This window comes from Vanessa cardui, chromosome 25 (assembly GCF_905220365.1).
Source record: "Vanessa cardui chromosome 25, ilVanCard2.1, whole genome shotgun sequence".
NCBI lineage: Eukaryota > Metazoa > Arthropoda > Insecta > Lepidoptera > Nymphalidae > Vanessa > Vanessa cardui.
Genome location: NC_061147.1, coordinates 2355423 through 2372723, shown reverse-complemented (window position 1 = coordinate 2372723; position 17301 = coordinate 2355423). Strand labels below are relative to the sequence as shown.

The 17301-nt window shown below is 32.5% G+C and overlaps 2 protein-coding genes across 2 annotated transcripts; both read right to left on the bottom strand.

The window, feature by feature from the left end:
- Positions 1–10349: 10349 nt before the first annotated feature.
- On the bottom strand, positions 10350–11724 carry LOC124540480 (acetylcholine receptor subunit epsilon-like). Its single transcript, XM_047118086.1, has one exon. It carries the CDS (start codon positions 11589–11591, stop codon positions 10389–10391), a length of 1203 nt encoding a protein of 400 aa, XP_046974042.1. The 5' UTR covers positions 11592–11724; the 3' UTR covers positions 10350–10388.
- A 2323-nt stretch (positions 11725–14047) lies between these two features.
- Positions 14048–15275, bottom strand: LOC124540378 (neuronal acetylcholine receptor subunit beta-2-like). Its single transcript, XM_047117879.1, has one exon. The coding sequence runs from the start codon at positions 15266–15268 to the stop codon at positions 14048–14050; it is 1221 nt and encodes a 406-aa protein (XP_046973835.1). The 5' UTR covers positions 15269–15275.
- Between the last annotated feature and the right edge of the window lie 2026 nt (positions 15276–17301).

The window sequence follows — 17301 nt, the reverse complement described above, 5'->3', positions numbered from 1 at the left end:
AAACCGGATAGCAATACTTTGCTGTTTGACGATATAATCGGAGAAACTAGTATATAACTAGTTTCTAATTATTATTTGAAATATGTATATAATGTATATTTAAATACATAAAGTTGGTTTATTACTGACATGGTGGACAAAGTAAAGCTGTACTCCACGTTACTCATGATAACGTTTCTATGGACTTTTGTCAAACATCAATAGCCTGTAAATTTTCCACTGCTGGACTAAGTCCTCCTGTCCCACCCAGGTTTGGAGAATATTTCACCACGTTACTGCAATGCGGGTTGGTGGATTCACATGTGGCGTAATTACGTTGAAAATAGACACGTGCAAGATTCCTCACGATGATTTCCTACACCGCCGAGCACGACCTGAATTAAAAAAACAAATTAAGCACATGAAAATTCAGTTGGTTGAATCCTCAATCAACGGTTAAGATGCACCCGCTCTAACCACTGGGCCATCTCGGCTCATTTTCAATATTTATTCTATTAGAAAATATCCTTATTTTCCTAGTAGACTTTGGCTAATTTTCCTGGTAGCTTTTCAGAGTTGGATTTACTATTATCAGCTTTTTATCATTGTTCTAATAGCAAATGCATGTAGTATTCTCGATAGCTTTCAATGTATGAAAATATAGCAACTGCAAAACGATTAATGAATGAAATAAACGTTTCAAAAACATTTTTTTCACTTCTATTCTCAAACTAAAAGAAACGCCGAGGCAAAGCCGATCGCTGAAACCATTTCTGACAGTTTTCATATGCGAAATAAAACTAATAAAAATGCGGGGAAAAACAAACGGTCGAACGAACAATAAAAATATTAAAGCTGAAAAAACGCAATAACTCGAAACGATTCGGCTTTAAATGGAAGCCGATTGTTAGAGCGCTGTTTGATCTAGGTTTTAATTAGTGGGGATACGCTTTGAAGGGAAAATGAAATTGTTGCAATTAAATTATGAAACTATAAACTTCAAAAAATTGTGTGACATATATTTTATTTATATCACTGGTAAAACCATAAACCCGTCTGGATAGGTGGACTGGATAGGACGACCCACTCATGTCATGTTCTACCACCAAGCAGTTAGTATTTTTTTTCTCCAGTTTGAAAGGTGAACGACCCAGTGTTAGTGGAAGTACAAGGTAACTCTTTCTCATTGTTGGTGGTACATAAGTCATGTAAGAAATGGGTAAAATTGCATATGGCGGAAATGTTTATGGGTACCTACTGAGATAACTTATCATTAGGTGGTCTATTTGTCCCTCCGTTATCTAAGTCATCGATAACATAGTAAGAAAAAATGAAAAACCAAAAAAGTCGTGTAAACGCTGTATCTTTGATTCTTCAAAAAGACAAATTTTGTTTAAATTAACAAAGTAAAAGTATTACAAAATTTATATATTTTGTTTGACTGATAAAAAAATACTTGTATGTTTTGAAGGCAAATAACAGTCTCTTTATAAAATGTTATCACATATAGACAAATTATGAACGTTTTAAAATAATTAAAGCTGAGTGCATCGTGATTTTTATTCCCTGGCGATAATTTCGCACCAACCCTCCGCTTTCGAAATGTACAAAAGGAGGATTTTGTTTCTGCTTTAATCTTTGCGGCGTTGGTGACGTGTTGTTGAAAACATAGAACCTGGATCATTCAAACTGTTTTCAATTCATTAAATTTATATTTTAAATAAATATTTATTTTTTATTCTTTATAGGATACAAAGAGGACAAACAAAAAAATAAATAAATAATGGATTCACCTCAAATAAAAGAAGCGTACAATTTTGGCGACTTTATTATTATAGCGATATCTTCCAGTCAACCAACAGTGTAGGACGTAAGTATCAGCTCATAGATGGGTAGTGCGGTAATAATACATTAAATAACATTAATCAATAACGAAAACAAATAAATAAATGTACATATTATTTATGAATACATACATTGTTACATACATTGTTACATAAATTATGCATGAGAAAGTTTTTTTTATGTTTGGATATCCGAAAAATATAAAAGCATATGAATTTAATTCATGACAAATAGTTTTTTTTTTTATTTATTTATTTTACAACATCCACAGGCTCGCAGATGCCCGTGCCTTTTTTACATTCTATTTTAAACATTTTGTCGTTTTATATTTTATACTAAACATCAGCAGATCTTCGCTGGATTTCATTGGTCTTCTTGGGAGAGATAAATAGTATCAGGATTCTGTGATCAGGAAATTACTAGTTGTTGTTCGCGGCTTCGCTCGCGTTGTTGAGGTTGCTTATCAAGTCAGGCATAAAAAAGTGAGTTTATGAGTATGTACCTTCCTTGGAGTACTACCTAGATTTATACCAAACTTCATTAAATTGAAACAGATAGTATTACGTTCTCATTTGTAATATTAATACAGATTAGTATATATATAACTATGTAAATAACTATATCTATGTTATTAGACTAATGAGACAAAGCTTATGCTAATGAAGCCGACAGCTAGAGAAGCATGTCGTTCCTTGCACTTTCCAAGTGTGTGCAGTCCAAAGTTTAACAGTTTATTTTTTATTTTACATGTAGGCGGACAGACTAATGGGTATGATGATAAGAAGTCGCCACTGCTCAAAGACGTTGACGCTTTATAAATAACTTGCGATCCGACCCGGCTTCGCACGGGTGCAATATTGATATTATGTCGTAAACAAACAAATTCTGTAGAATATTTAATTCTACAGAATTTGTTTCTTTACGACATCACATTAGAAACTTCTAAGATTATAAGTATTTCTTCACTATATTGTCCATGTAGTATATAAAAAAACCTTCCTCTCGAATCACGTTATCTATTAAAAAACTGTATCAGAGACAGGCAGCGGTAAGTTTTTTTTTATAGTATAGTTTGGCGGAAGAGCATATAGGCCACCTGATGGTAAGTGTTCACCATCACCCTTAGACAATGACGCTGTAAGAAATATTACCTATTCCTTACATCGTCAATGAGCCACCAACCTTGGGAACTAAGATGTTATGTCCCTTGTGCCTGTAGTTACACTGGCTCACTCACCCTTCAAACCGTAACATAACGATACTAAGTACTGTTATTTGGCGATAGAATAACTGATGAGTGGGTGGTACCTACCCAGACGGGCTTGCACAATGCCCTACCACCAAGTGACTTTGTTTCATACTATGTAATTATGGTGATAATAATGATGATCATTATGATAGATAACTATAATGTATATTTGAGTCAGACCAATCCAGACAGACTTACACAAAGTACCACTACCAAATAAATGATACATAAAATCTATTTATGAAATATCTGAAGATCTCAAGTGATAATTTTACTTATTTTTGAACTGAGATGGCTCATTGGTTAGACCGCGTGCATTTTAACCGATGAATGCGTATTCAAACCCAGGCAAGCACCACTATATATATGTGCTTAATTAGTGTTTATAATTTATCTCGTGCTCAGCGGTGAAGGAAAACATCGTGATCAAACCTGCATGAGTTCTAATTTCCTCGAAATTCTGCCACATGTGCATTCCACCAACCGGCATTGGAACAGCGTGGTGGAATATGTTCCAAACCCTCTCCTTAATGGAACAGGAGGCCTTATCTCAGCATTGGGAAATTTATGTATTCTTTACTTACTTATTAATTATTTATTATTTCAGGCTGTTACTTTATTTTAATTTTACTCGTGCGAAGTTCGTACTTGTCTCAAATGCGTATATAAAATGATTTTGAAGGAACATAGTCGACATGAAGTTGATGTAACTTGTTCTCTGCTATTTTAGTATCCCGAGACATAACGCGTAGTTGTATGCTTTCCATTAGAACTTTCCACGGTCTTGTTTCCTTGTCTTGTTTCAAGAGATTACATGTAGTCGTTCGCCAACAATCTACACGAAGAATGTAAAATTGAATGAATTGTTTCAATTGCACATAAATAACACTTCTAGTATATGTATAGTATGGGTTATTATCTACTATTATAACATGTATTATTTATAAATTAAGTTTGATTGTATTGGTCAAAAATAATGACATTATTTATAATATTTTTTCCTTTTTTTGCTATAATTAAGCTTAATAGAACACTGACATTGCAAGAATATTAATGCGATTTTAAAATCATAGCAAGCAATTTTGATATATTTCGACTTTCGAAAACTTTGTGTAATCATTTTTTATACATTGCCTTTTTTATTCTTAACGTATAATCTTAATCTTAAAACTATGTATTAATCCGTGAAAGCTTTATACTGTAATGCGATTGGAAATTCGTTGTGTGCTTAGCAAATAAAACGACGGCTCTTAAAATAATTGCTAGAATCTATATGATTGAACATATATTATTTGACAGAATGTAAAGACAGAAGTGAGGATAATCTCTCATGTTCAATAACTCAATATGTTCAGAAAAATCGGTCTAATATTAAAATAGTTTATTTATGCTTTAAGACTATAAGGCAAAGCGTAAATAAATATATGTAAGAAGCAGCCTGTGAGTCTTAGAGCTGAGAAAAGTGTTCCTTCCAATCTGTTCCCAGACAGCATAGATACCAGATATGCATCGGTGCACACTTATATGTCATAAAGACATTCAACGCCTGCTGTAGATTTCCTGCCTATGTAAGATAACATAAAAGAGCCGAGATGGCCCACTGGTTAGAACGCGTTCATCTTAACTGATGATTGCGGGTTCAAACACAGACAAGTACCACTGAATATTAATGAAAACATCGTGAGGGAATCTGCATGTGTTTAATTTCATAGAACATGTGTATTCCATTTCCCATTGGAACAGCTTGGTGGAATATGTTCTTGAGGCCTTAGCCCAGTTGTGGGAAAATTACAGGCTGATGTTATATATAGTAAATGTACAGCAGGCTATACACGGGATAAATTAAAAACAAAAATGCAAATAGTAAGTTGTACTTATATTAGATAACTTTTTACTGAAAATTGCGGATGAATTGAAATAATTTCTTTTCGTTCTTTTAATTATCTCTCAAAAATTAATTCCTGCTTCAAAACTTTTTAGGCTTATACGGTGTAGCTTGTGTTCAAAAATTGAATATTCTATCTTTTTGAAATGCCATCTATACAGTGCAATAAGATATATACCAAGTTTTGCCAACAACTTATTTTAATGGACTATTCCTTACTTTTATAACTTGGACAGTTTAATTCCAAAGTTATAGGTATTGCTACGGACATAATTTGCGGTTGAAACTTGCGAAATAGCTTTAAAAACAACGAAGTGTGGCAATTTATTTTCACGTAGATTTAATTGCTATATTCGTGATTTTACTGGTTTTCTTTTTCATCCTAAATACTTGAAACATTTCATACTTTTAATGCTTCAAGTCAAAAACGCCATCAATGAAACGATATTGCAAAGATTTGTGCAATATCTTTCCACCACAAAAGTTCGACGTGTCCATAGTCGGGTGCAATAAATGTGCGACTTAGTATAGACCTCTCAATTTCCTGATATTCTTTAATCAGTCGGTTTCTCTGCATCCCTTTCTCCTTCCTCCAGATTGCTGACGATACCCTCTTCAGCCAGTTGGTGCAGATTGTATATATAGTTCATATTTACATAAGACCTACCATTCTGTGTGAAAGCCCGTCTGGGTAGCACCCACTCATCACATTATTTAATACGGAAGGAAGAAACTTATTGATAGTCAAATTAAACACTACACACACGGTTTGGAAAGGAAAATATGCCTGAGAAGAATGGCCAAAAAAACTCTGCAAGTCTTATTTTGGCAATATATCATATACATATATAGAACATGGCTATGAGTAGTTTAGAATGGTGTTATATTATAAATAAATACATATATAGGATAGCTCAAAGTAAATAATAAAATCGTAAAAAGAAGGTTTGTTTACCTTTATTCCTTCTTGGATTGCATATGGCTGTACCTTGACGAGCGAGTCGAAAAAGTAGCTCCATAACATCAACGCATATCATATAAGACGTATCAAAAACATTATTTTTTATGTATAAGATTTAATTACAACGATAAGGAGTAGCAGTGACTTCACACATACGCTTGTAATAGTTAATTTAAGAAAATTTTAATTTGTAATAAAAATTTGAATTCGAAAAGAATATTAATTTTATGAATGACTTATTTGCATACAGCACTTTGCAACAGCGAGCTTTATATTAAGGAGATTTTATTAAACTAAGAAGCAAAGTTATTCGCAAAGAGATATAATTTATTACACAAATTAGTAAGCGGCTGACAGCTGTTTGACAGCTCTTTGACAGATCTCGTAAGATTTATCCGAATACAGATGATTCATTGTTATTCTGAAAATTAATTGTGTAACTGACAAATGTACGTAATCTCCGCTGAAAATAATATTAAAATGTGCAAGATATTTTTACTTATGTCTATCGAATTATCTATTTTATTATTAAAAAAAAAATTATTAACGAAAATTTGCGAATCCATTTATGTTAAACTAGTGGGCGACTACTAGTTTAACATAAAGCAGCTTCGCTCGTGTTTTCGTGTGTTGGTTGTCATGTGTTAGTCAAAAAAGTAACCTTCGTTCTTTCTTGGAGTTCATGTTTGCTTCATATCAAATTTCATCAAATTTGGTTCAGCGATTTGGTGTGAAAGAGCGACCGATAAACAGATACACATATAAAATATTAATATAGATTACAATAGTGGCAAAATCATTGTCTAAATTATTACCTTTAGCACCTTTTATAAGATATACTTTGCGCCTGATAATTTATTGAAAGCAATTTTTCTTTAACTCGTTACTGCTATTTAGTTTTAAAAAATCAGAATCAAAATTAAATTGCATTGAACGACGCTATGTTAATATAATATCACATTCTATTTAGAATTTAGAATACTTTTAATATTCCGGTTATAAGGTCAGAGACTTTACTAAATGAACTCAGAAAAATAAAAGTAAAATATGGACATATATATATAGTGCAATAATTTCATATTTTGCTTTATTTATTATAAATACTATTTACGTTAAGAGAGTACTCGAAAATATTTGCAATTCATATAATATTCATGACTTACCGCCTGTCTGGCGTCGCAATTAAGCTAACTTGATTTAAAGTTAACCAAACTGGGAACTATTTTGAGTTTTAACATCTAAAGCTAATGTACAGTAAACGAGTGCATAGAGATTACTTTATATTTAATTGATAAGTGACTCTATTATAATTAATAAGCATTAGTGTTTTTAAATAGAGAGACCGAGCAAACAGTTCTATAGTTTGTTGTTTTTTAAATTTTCTATATTTAATTATATAAATTTATTGTTTATGTATTATTAAATGACGATTTTTGCTCACTTTAATAAATAATATAATTCGTGGTAAATTAGCAAACGATAAACTGTAAAGAATTTACAGCAAATACATTAAAAAATCATCATACTCAAAGTGGTAGCCTCTTTCATTTGTTACAATATACTAAATACATATATTTGAGACAGTTTAATTTTTTTTTATAGAAAAACCTAGTTGCAGCCACAGACATTAATTTTGTACCAGACCTTTGTGTAAGATCTTTGAGGTTTGTGTCTACTTTTAGAAATAAAATTAGTGGGTGGTCCCCCTTTAACGGCAAACATTTATAACTTTTTATTACTGTGTGAACGTTTAAAGAGTTTGGGTATAATTACACATAAAACTATATTACTACCTTATTTTTTCATTTGTTTAGCGATTGTCAAGTTAATCGCAGGTTCCTCAATTCCGCATTCTTAGACTTGCCAAATAGTAGACAAGGACACTGCATGTTTTGCTAATCGCTTCCTAAACATTCAATTATAATATTGGTTCATTATTATAGATCTAATCGCTCACAATGGCGTGCCCCACGTTTTGTATCGATGTGCATTAGTATGAGTAATGCCACGTGCTAACAGAATGTTTGTAGTGTGTGTAAGACTACACATCAATGAAATTAAAATTGAATTATTTTTTTATTAAAACGCCGATTATTTCAATTGATTTTAGTTGAACATTCAAGTTTATAGAAAGATTAATGGTATCTTTTATACTGAAATCAACATATGTTTATAGATTAATATTTAATCGACAATTTGATAAGTATGATACAGAAACAGAGTTTCTGAAAATATCTGAAATTGTTGTTTAATTCACGATTGTCTGTCCGTTTGTCTGGCGTAGCAATTAACCGATCTCGACTCGGCGACAATCGAGTTAGCAAAAAGTTTTGACGCGACGAATTTGTACACAGGTTTGCACTTAGCTTAATATCAATGGTTTAAATTTAACTTAAAATTATTTATTCTACGTGTCATAAAATTATTGTTTAAAGGTTATTGAACTTTCATCTTAATAGGTGGAAAATTAAAGCAATCTGACCTGGAGAAATTGTCTGTTAGAATGTTTTTTTTTTTAAACTGACTTCATGATCTCTGATTGTCAAGCACTTTCTGACATTATAAGATCGTGGTCACGTTCGCTGTTAAAACTTCCTAAGCCTTGTTTCCGCACCAGATACGGTTAAGTATGGTGTTCTTATCTACCACGTTTCTACTATACATATATTGTAACCCCATCAGTTAATACATGGCTTCATCTGAAGAAGTCTGGTGATTTGAGTCTGTACGATATTGGGTTCGGGTAAAATTTGTATCACCTGAATTACTTCTACTAAACTACTAAACGTGTAACTTAAAGAGTTTTTTTTAATGTCCAGAATTGATTTGGCAAATGCCAACACCTACATTTTTCTCTATGAGAAGCTATGGTTCTTCCACTGGCGAACAGAGGATATTTAAAGGTTCTTTGCGTGGATTTTAGCAAAATACCTCGCAATTCGGTTTTGAATATTCCTTCTATATATTTTTGAAAATTAAAATTATTTGAAATATATAATTAAAAAAATATAGAGTTAAATGGGTGAAACTCGTAGAAATTCTTTACTATAACCATCTTTATAAAATGCGTATATATTGACTATTAATACAATAATAAATATACACCATACATTATACACAGTTTGTGTGCAAAGTAATATAGTTTGGGACAAAGTGGGGGGGATAACGAGAGCGTCACGATGTTCGCCTTCATGGCATACAAATGGGTATTTCCCCTACGACTCGCCAATAATATGATTTACACCGAAATGCAACGAGTCATATCATATAAAATTATCTTTTATATTTCCATGAATGAAATGTGAATGTGAAAATAAAAACGGTAAACATGAAACCGGTTTTATTAAATTTCAAATTTAGAACTGTTCAAATTTTGGCAGTATTCACTTAAAATTCTACGAACGGAAGTGAATCGATTTCCGGCCAATTTCCGGTGTACATCGTTATTGGATTTCAATTATTCATTTCTTTTTCATTCAAATTTACGATTGGAATAGTTTTCAGTTACGTTTTAGAATTCCCGTGTGTTTACAGTTTCTATAGAATTCATATTCTATAAACAGGACCAGTATTTGTCTGTTGCGAAATTCTATTTACGAATATGGACATTTAGAAAGTTACCATCACTTACTTTTATGACTTATTTTCTTTCCTTCTATACGATATTAAAAAATATATTTGTATTAACTTTACACACACAAATACAGTTTGCCGCACACTATCGCACTTGGAGTGCATAAAATAGTATCTTCAACCTTTTCGTGATAGAGGCGTCAAGCTAGCTCGTACCCTACTTATGTGGTTTGGGAAAAAAGAAAGTAAATATGTCCTGTTTTTGTCACCGCACCTGAGACGTCACGTCGTCCCGGCGGACAGCTGATAAATGGCCTCACGGAAAAAATATCATTAGTTACCCCCACCTGTCTCTGGCGTTTATATGTAACAGACAGTCAAACTTGACCCTTAGCAAGTTGTCGCGTTTGAAATGTACAAATTTTGTGAAAGGAAATTTTGTTAAAAATAACTTTTATGACAAGTTGGTAGTAACAATCTGTTAAAGTACACCAAATTCCTCCAATTCGGCTTGGTATATCTGACTACCTTGATATATCTGGCTGATTTACATCCCAGAAATTTGATTTCTGGCTTGGTGGCGTTTGAAGGTTGAGTAAGCCAATGTAACTACAGGCAATTGGGATATGACATCTTTTTCTTTAGTTTTCATGGTTGGTGCCCCATTTTTTAAGTAAGAACAATTTCTTACGCCGCCAATTTCTGTGAGCAGTAGTGAACATTGTCGATTAGGTGACTTAAGTATATGTAAGTATATACAGTTTAAATTTAATTAATGTGATGTATATTGATCTACATAAGTATATATAAATGTTAACTTCAAAATTATTTTGATCACAAGATTGATGAACTGACGATAAAAGAACAACAATATTTTGTATTTTTTAATCTATATTTTAATATGTTATTGTTGGTTTAGGTATAAACACTAGATATAATATCAAATAAACAATAAGAATAATATAGAACATTAAACTATTTACAATAAACGTAAAGTCCGTCCATTTACCGATGTAATCTGCTTCATCTGAAGATGAGCGCAATGGTTCCATCCATTTTGTAAAAACGAAATATTTAATGATACGATTATTTAACACACTATCATTAAAATGAATAATCCATGGATGAGGGGGATCCCCTTTGCGTGTCAACGAGCTTAATATCAACATTAAACAAATACCACACGCTGTGATGTAAATTGAGAAATGAATGAAATATAATATTGAAGGAGTATCAAAGCCACGATGAGGGATTATTTCGCTGATGTTTTTCAATAAACAAAAATTGCAAAACAAGTTAAAAATAGATAGACCGAAACGAATATTGTTCTTAAAGTCTAAGAACATTGACGCCACATTCAAAACAGCAACCGTTATTGATGGTACCACGACCATAGCAACGCAACCGAGCGCTTGCCTTTCGACGACGAAATTCAAAAAGAACTTCGTTTCTCCTGTAGCGTTTTCACCGGTTTCATAATCAATGATATCCCAGCCTGATCCGTATTCCGCTCCAAATGCAGACAGACCGCGACTTTCGTTGAAAGTGAATAACACTTTGTCTTCGTTTTCACTTTTGACATAAAAATTAAATGGACACTTTTGGGTATCGTACGGCCAGTTGCGTAAATTGGAACTGCACGTCGTTGTGTGGGTGACACGAGGTACGCAGACAACTCGACCGGTATAACTGACCTGACAGTTTGAGGTGTAGTATTTGAAGTTACTCCATTTTTCTACATCCTTCGTTTGATGTATGTATGCAAAAGGTGTCCACATGAATACCGAATGAGTAATCATATCAGCTACACCGCCGTAATCATTTGGATTCCACTTCAGCCTCGGATCGTCCCAAGAGAAGAAAACCAAAGTGTGTATTGTAAATAGAACTTCTTCGCTGTCAAAGTAGAAGTTTTTTAAGTTGAATTTAATCGCTACCGTCGTCGAATTCTCACTAGGTGGTATGTTTTCCTTATAATTGCACTGGAAATGTTTCGAAAGTTTCTCCTCCCAATCTGTACTTGGAGATCTGTTGTTGATAACACATTCTAAGCTCACATATTTAACCAGAAATGTAAGTAGGATTGTTGTTCGTAACATGACTGATGTATAAACGATTACTGAGTTATGATGTTAAAGGAATTTAATAACGGAACGCCCATTGAGATAAAAAGACAATATGTTAATAATTAAAACGACGCCAGATGATCCGCTCACGTCATGATAGATTAAATTATCTCAATTAATAGTTGTTATCTTAAACGAGTTTCAATAAATAAAATGATCATAATTATTTTCAACTAGCAGAATCTGCGACTCCACCTGAGTGGAATTCAGCGTCACCAAAATCGCGACAGCAATTCTGTCGTTCCATTTTTGCGATTAAAAATTTTTTTTATTAATAATGTGTATTAATTATTTATTAAACTATTTTGTATAAATAAAAAAGAATAACTTAGACAATATATGTAGATAGAAGAATTTTTAACCTTAAGGCCTTGACTACATATACATATAATAGTTACTCTACAAATCATGTCTGCCTGCATTGACGGTAAGACTAATAACAGCATTTTGCCGTTGAATCGTTATCCCTATCCTCTGGTCAAAAAATAAAACGGAATTCCTGTCACCAGTGGCGAGGTTAGACCGCAAGAAGCAAGAAGAAAGATTTTGATCCCCCTTCAAACCCTTCCCAAGAACCTCTTGTTTTTAACGAGCTTTGGGACTATGTTGGCAGCTGAGCTGTTCAGGCTACATTCAGCTGCCAACATAGTTCCAAAGTCAGTCCAGGATGGTGAAGAGAAGTATTGGCAAAGACTATATAGATTGTAGATAGTGTAGACTTGAAAACAGAATATACGTTCGGTGTCTTTTAATCCTACCTTGAACAACCTACTCGGACTCCTGATACCTTGGATTATTAATAAGATTAATTAAATCAGTTATATTTGAATGAAATGCTGATAAGTCATGCAACAGCGTGTAACCCACACAGGTTACTCAAATTGAAGGACAAAGCTTACTAGTCCTTAATTAGATCTGTAGAGAAATTCCATTTATCTGAAATGGAGATACGGACAAATGTAAGGGAAATGACAGGTGTATAAATTTGGATAGCTTTGATTTTTTTTGTCTGTGGGTATAGAGATAAGATACAAATACTATCATATGTCACTTGTTGTGGACTTCAGTTTTAACACTAGGTTTCAGATAGTTTTTTTCTGAACATGTTCAAATTTTATGTCTCAAGATTCATCTGTATAAAAAATAAGTACATTGAAAAGTTTATGGGCATATGCTATTCCAATGCGGATTCTGGAGGCATGTCGGGATTTTATTTTATTCCTCATGATGTTTTTATTTCAATAACAAGTATTAAATGTATTTTCAACTTACACTAAAATATAAAAACCTGATTTAAAATGGTTTGCTCTGGTTTTATATATCGGAATAAGATTGAGAAAGTATCCAGTGGACAATATATTCAACAAATGCATAAATTTTGTTAGATTTAATAGATATTTTGAAGGCATCTTGAAAGTCATCTCGAAAAAATAACTATATATAATTTTTATGGTATAGGTTGGCGGACGAGCATATGGGCCACCTGATGATAAGTGTGATGGTAAGTCACCATCACCCATAGACAATGACGCTGTAATAAATAATATAACTATTCCTTACATCGTCAATGCACCACCAACCTTGATAACTAAGATGTTACGTCCCTTGTGACTGTAGTTACACTGGCTCACTCACCCATCAAACCGGAACACAACAATACGGAGTACTATTATTTGGCCATAGAATAACTGATGAGTGGGTGGTATCTACCCAGACGGGCTTGCACAAAGCCCTACCACCAAGTGAAGTATATAAAACTTATTAATGATTTATTAATATTAACACTACGCTAAATACCAAATAGAATAGTATTTTTTGCTGCCAAGGATATACGATCACATTAAATAGAAACGGGGTTTCCTTCAACATAAAATTATATGTATACAATATACATATAAATATATACATAATTCAGCAACGTGTTCTCATGTAGCACGGATGAAATAAGGATTTTATACCGTGCTATTTTTAAACAATGAGACATATTCGTTAACCGATGTGTTCCCCTGTGCATCGTACCACGTATATAGGCCAAAATAAAATTTCTTTTTAATAATGGCTAACTAGGAACTTTGCCAACAAGAATATCAAATAATGCATGGAAAACTTTAAATAAATTATAAATAATAAAGTTAAATATATTTTAAATAGTAAACTTTAAACTTACGTATAAACAATTTTTAAAAGATAAGCAAAGTGACCAATCTTAAAAAATAGCAGAAAATAATCTTTAAAAGTCGTCTTTGATAAAGAAGTATTTATTTATTAGCAACTGAAATACATTTACTTTCTTATAAAAAAGCTTTTCTTTTTCTTCTTAGGCAATTCAGGTTTTTTTTTTTATTTTCATTCTAAAAATACAATTATTTTCTTATGCCAGTCAAAGCAGAAAACAAAATTAAAATTAAATCATAAAATTTTTGTTACGGTTATTTAAGAGGTTGTGGCCGAGGTATATAAACTATAAATAAGATTAAATATACAACTAGAGTAGTAATAGTATAAACATTATTAATAATATAAGTAAAAACAAACCATCCTTCAAGCTTTTCGGTTTCATCAGACGATAATTCTGATAATGTTTGGTATTGCAATAACAATAAAAAATTTAGACGACTTTTCGATACATAATTATTAAAGGACGTTACCCATCGATATGGTTGTCTTCCTCTCCCTCTCAATGATCTTAGAATTAAACATAAACAAATAGAGAAAGTGGAAATAACAATCGAAGATCGAATAAACAGTAAAATCGTTGGAGAGTCAGAGCCTTGATGAGGTAATATCTCTGAGATAATATCTAACAATTGAAAACTGCTGAGCAGACTGAATGTAGCAAGAGCCAGCCGAATATTGTCTTTAACATCTAAAAACAGTGAAGACACAGTCAAAGCTGCTAAGGTAATTGATGGAGTGATTACTACAGCTGCAATTCCGAGCGCTTGCCTTTCAGTGATGAAAGTCAAAGAGAGTTTAATGTTTCCTGTAAGATTATCCATGATTTTGAAATCGACAATATTCCAGCCAGTCGTGTTGTACGATCCATAAATATACTCTCCCCTCGTCATGGATACAAATGTCATGTTATCTTTTACTCCCTCTCTGATACTAAATTTAAGTGTGCAATTATGTGCATCAAATGGCCAATTGTCCAATGTAGTCTTACAAAGAACAGTATGAGTGGCACGAGGAATACACGTTACATTGCCGGTACTAATAATAGTACATCGCACGGGATAGTAAAGTGATTCATATTCATAGAAATCTTCCTTGTGATACAGAAATGGTTGTGGTGTCCATATGTGCATTGATCTCATGTTGATTCTATCTATCCCGTCGTAATCTTCCGGATTCCACTTAAGTCTCGGATCGTTCCAGATCATATACATCCACGTGTCTATCGTAAAAAGTTCTTCTTTGTCGTCAAAGTTAAAATACTTTAAAACAACTCTTACATCGATTTGCGTTAATCTTTTATCGGGTGGTTCAAACATTTTATAATTACACAGAAGATCCTTATGAAGTTCGATTTCGAAATCATTATTTGGAGTTCTGTTATCAATGATACATTCCAAGGTCGCGTATTTGATTAAGGATAAAGTTATGATTGTAACTAGTAACATGTCTGTCGCATAAATGTTAACTGACATAAAATCAAATCGGTAACACACGCCCACAGCGATGAGATTACAAAGCCAGACCAACCATTTATCTAATCGTTTGTGCATATATATTATAGAATTATTCCATATGCAATCGCCCGTGCATTGCGATGCCAACCCAATCTCCGCGATTTTAAAAACCTTTACATCAAAAGTTTTATGCAACATTTTCCTCAAGACATTTTCACGGATTTACCGTCGTTTTTTTCCCTTGCGAAAAGCATTCCTAAATATAAACAGCCTTCATAAATGTTAATGCCAAAACCAAGGTGTCTGTGTCGTAAAATTTGAATTTTAGGCGTCGCATGCAGAATTACTTTGCCGAAAATTCGATGAGATTATCTGGTTTTTCTGCTATGGATAAATAAGCTTTAAACTTTTCCTTTTAAAAGTCTATTATTGCTTGAATTTGTGCCGTTTCTATGAAGCAGTGGTTAGAACAAAGGTTTTGAATAGGAAACTTTTCATTCTATTCAGATTTCAAGTCCAAACCCGGGCAAATACAATGACATTTCATATGATTAATTTGTGATTATATAATTTCGATTAAAGAAAACAGTATGTGGTCTGAACGTGGCGAATGATACCACATAAACTACTGCGGGTGCGTTGGACCAGTGTGGTGGAATAAGCTTGGAACTATCATCTCAAAAAGGAAGAAGGTCTTAAACCAGTTAGGACATATTGATATGATCTATCTTACTTTTTATGGTTCATATATAATGAAGAAATAATACTTAGGTATATCTTATATTACGATTTGGGTATTACCATTTATGGGCAAATTGCCCGGAAGAATTGCAAAAAAATTATTATAAATAAAAGATCTCATAAATATTTTAGACTAGGATCCGGCACCGTTATAATTAGATACGTGGTTTCCTTCTATATCGAATGATATATAAATAATCTAGGACCGCATCCCGATTCAGCGCGGGTGAAAAAGGATTTCATAGCGTGCTATTTTTCAAACAATGAGACATGAATATTGGCTAACCGATTTATTCGCCCGTGCCGAGTCGTACACACACCGCGTATTTTTTAGCGCTTTTATTTAAATGTGTCGTAATATTTCTAAAACTATTGGTTTAAATAAAAAAAGCTGAAGCTTTCTCTTTTATAAATGATTTGTTCATTTGTTTTAAGGCTATTCGGTTTTTCTTTGATATTTGTCTTGGAGTTTCAGCAATATCCAAAAATTTTAAAAGCGCTTTATTTTTCATTTTATGGATTAAATTTATCAACCATGTGTACAACGATTATAATAATATTTAAGTCGTGACTAAAAAAGATTATGAGTTATTTTTTTCTGGACGACATTAATTCTTTATTACATTTAGACAAAATTAATACTTTAAAAAAACCTTTCTTTATAGTTTTGTAAGTATATTATAAATATTTTTTATAACTTTGGGTATTGGACTTCAATATTTTTACCAATTAGTTTTGCTTCTGTTTAGAGAAATGTTACGTGATTTGTTGTCATCTATGAGCTATGAGCTGTAAAACAGAAAATACTGAGCAAAGTGCAAAATGTAAGCCTCCCATTTAATTGAAGGGATCCGTACCAATAATAAATAAAAAATACACATACAAAATATGCAGACGTAAAATATCGACATATTCTTTGCTGAACTATTAATAAAAGACGATCGGAAATTGCGATTCAACGGGGAAATGCTTTGTATCACGTGGTCATGATTTGTACAGTAACTACTTTATTTATTTTTTATTTTTATATAAATAATTATACCCTTCATACAAATTTAAAGAAATATTGTACAATAATGAAGTACATAAATAAATTCGGCCTGCTCATACAAGGGAATTAGGCAGAGGATATGAATATACAGGAGCATCTTATAAAACTTTGAGTTGGCCTTATCGCTATAGACGCTATAGCGTGCTATAAATGATTCAAATCATAATGGATAAAACTCATATACTTTCTTTGATGATCCAATTTTGATAACACTTCTATTTTATCAGGCAAATGTAATAGGTTAATGCGTAATAATTGA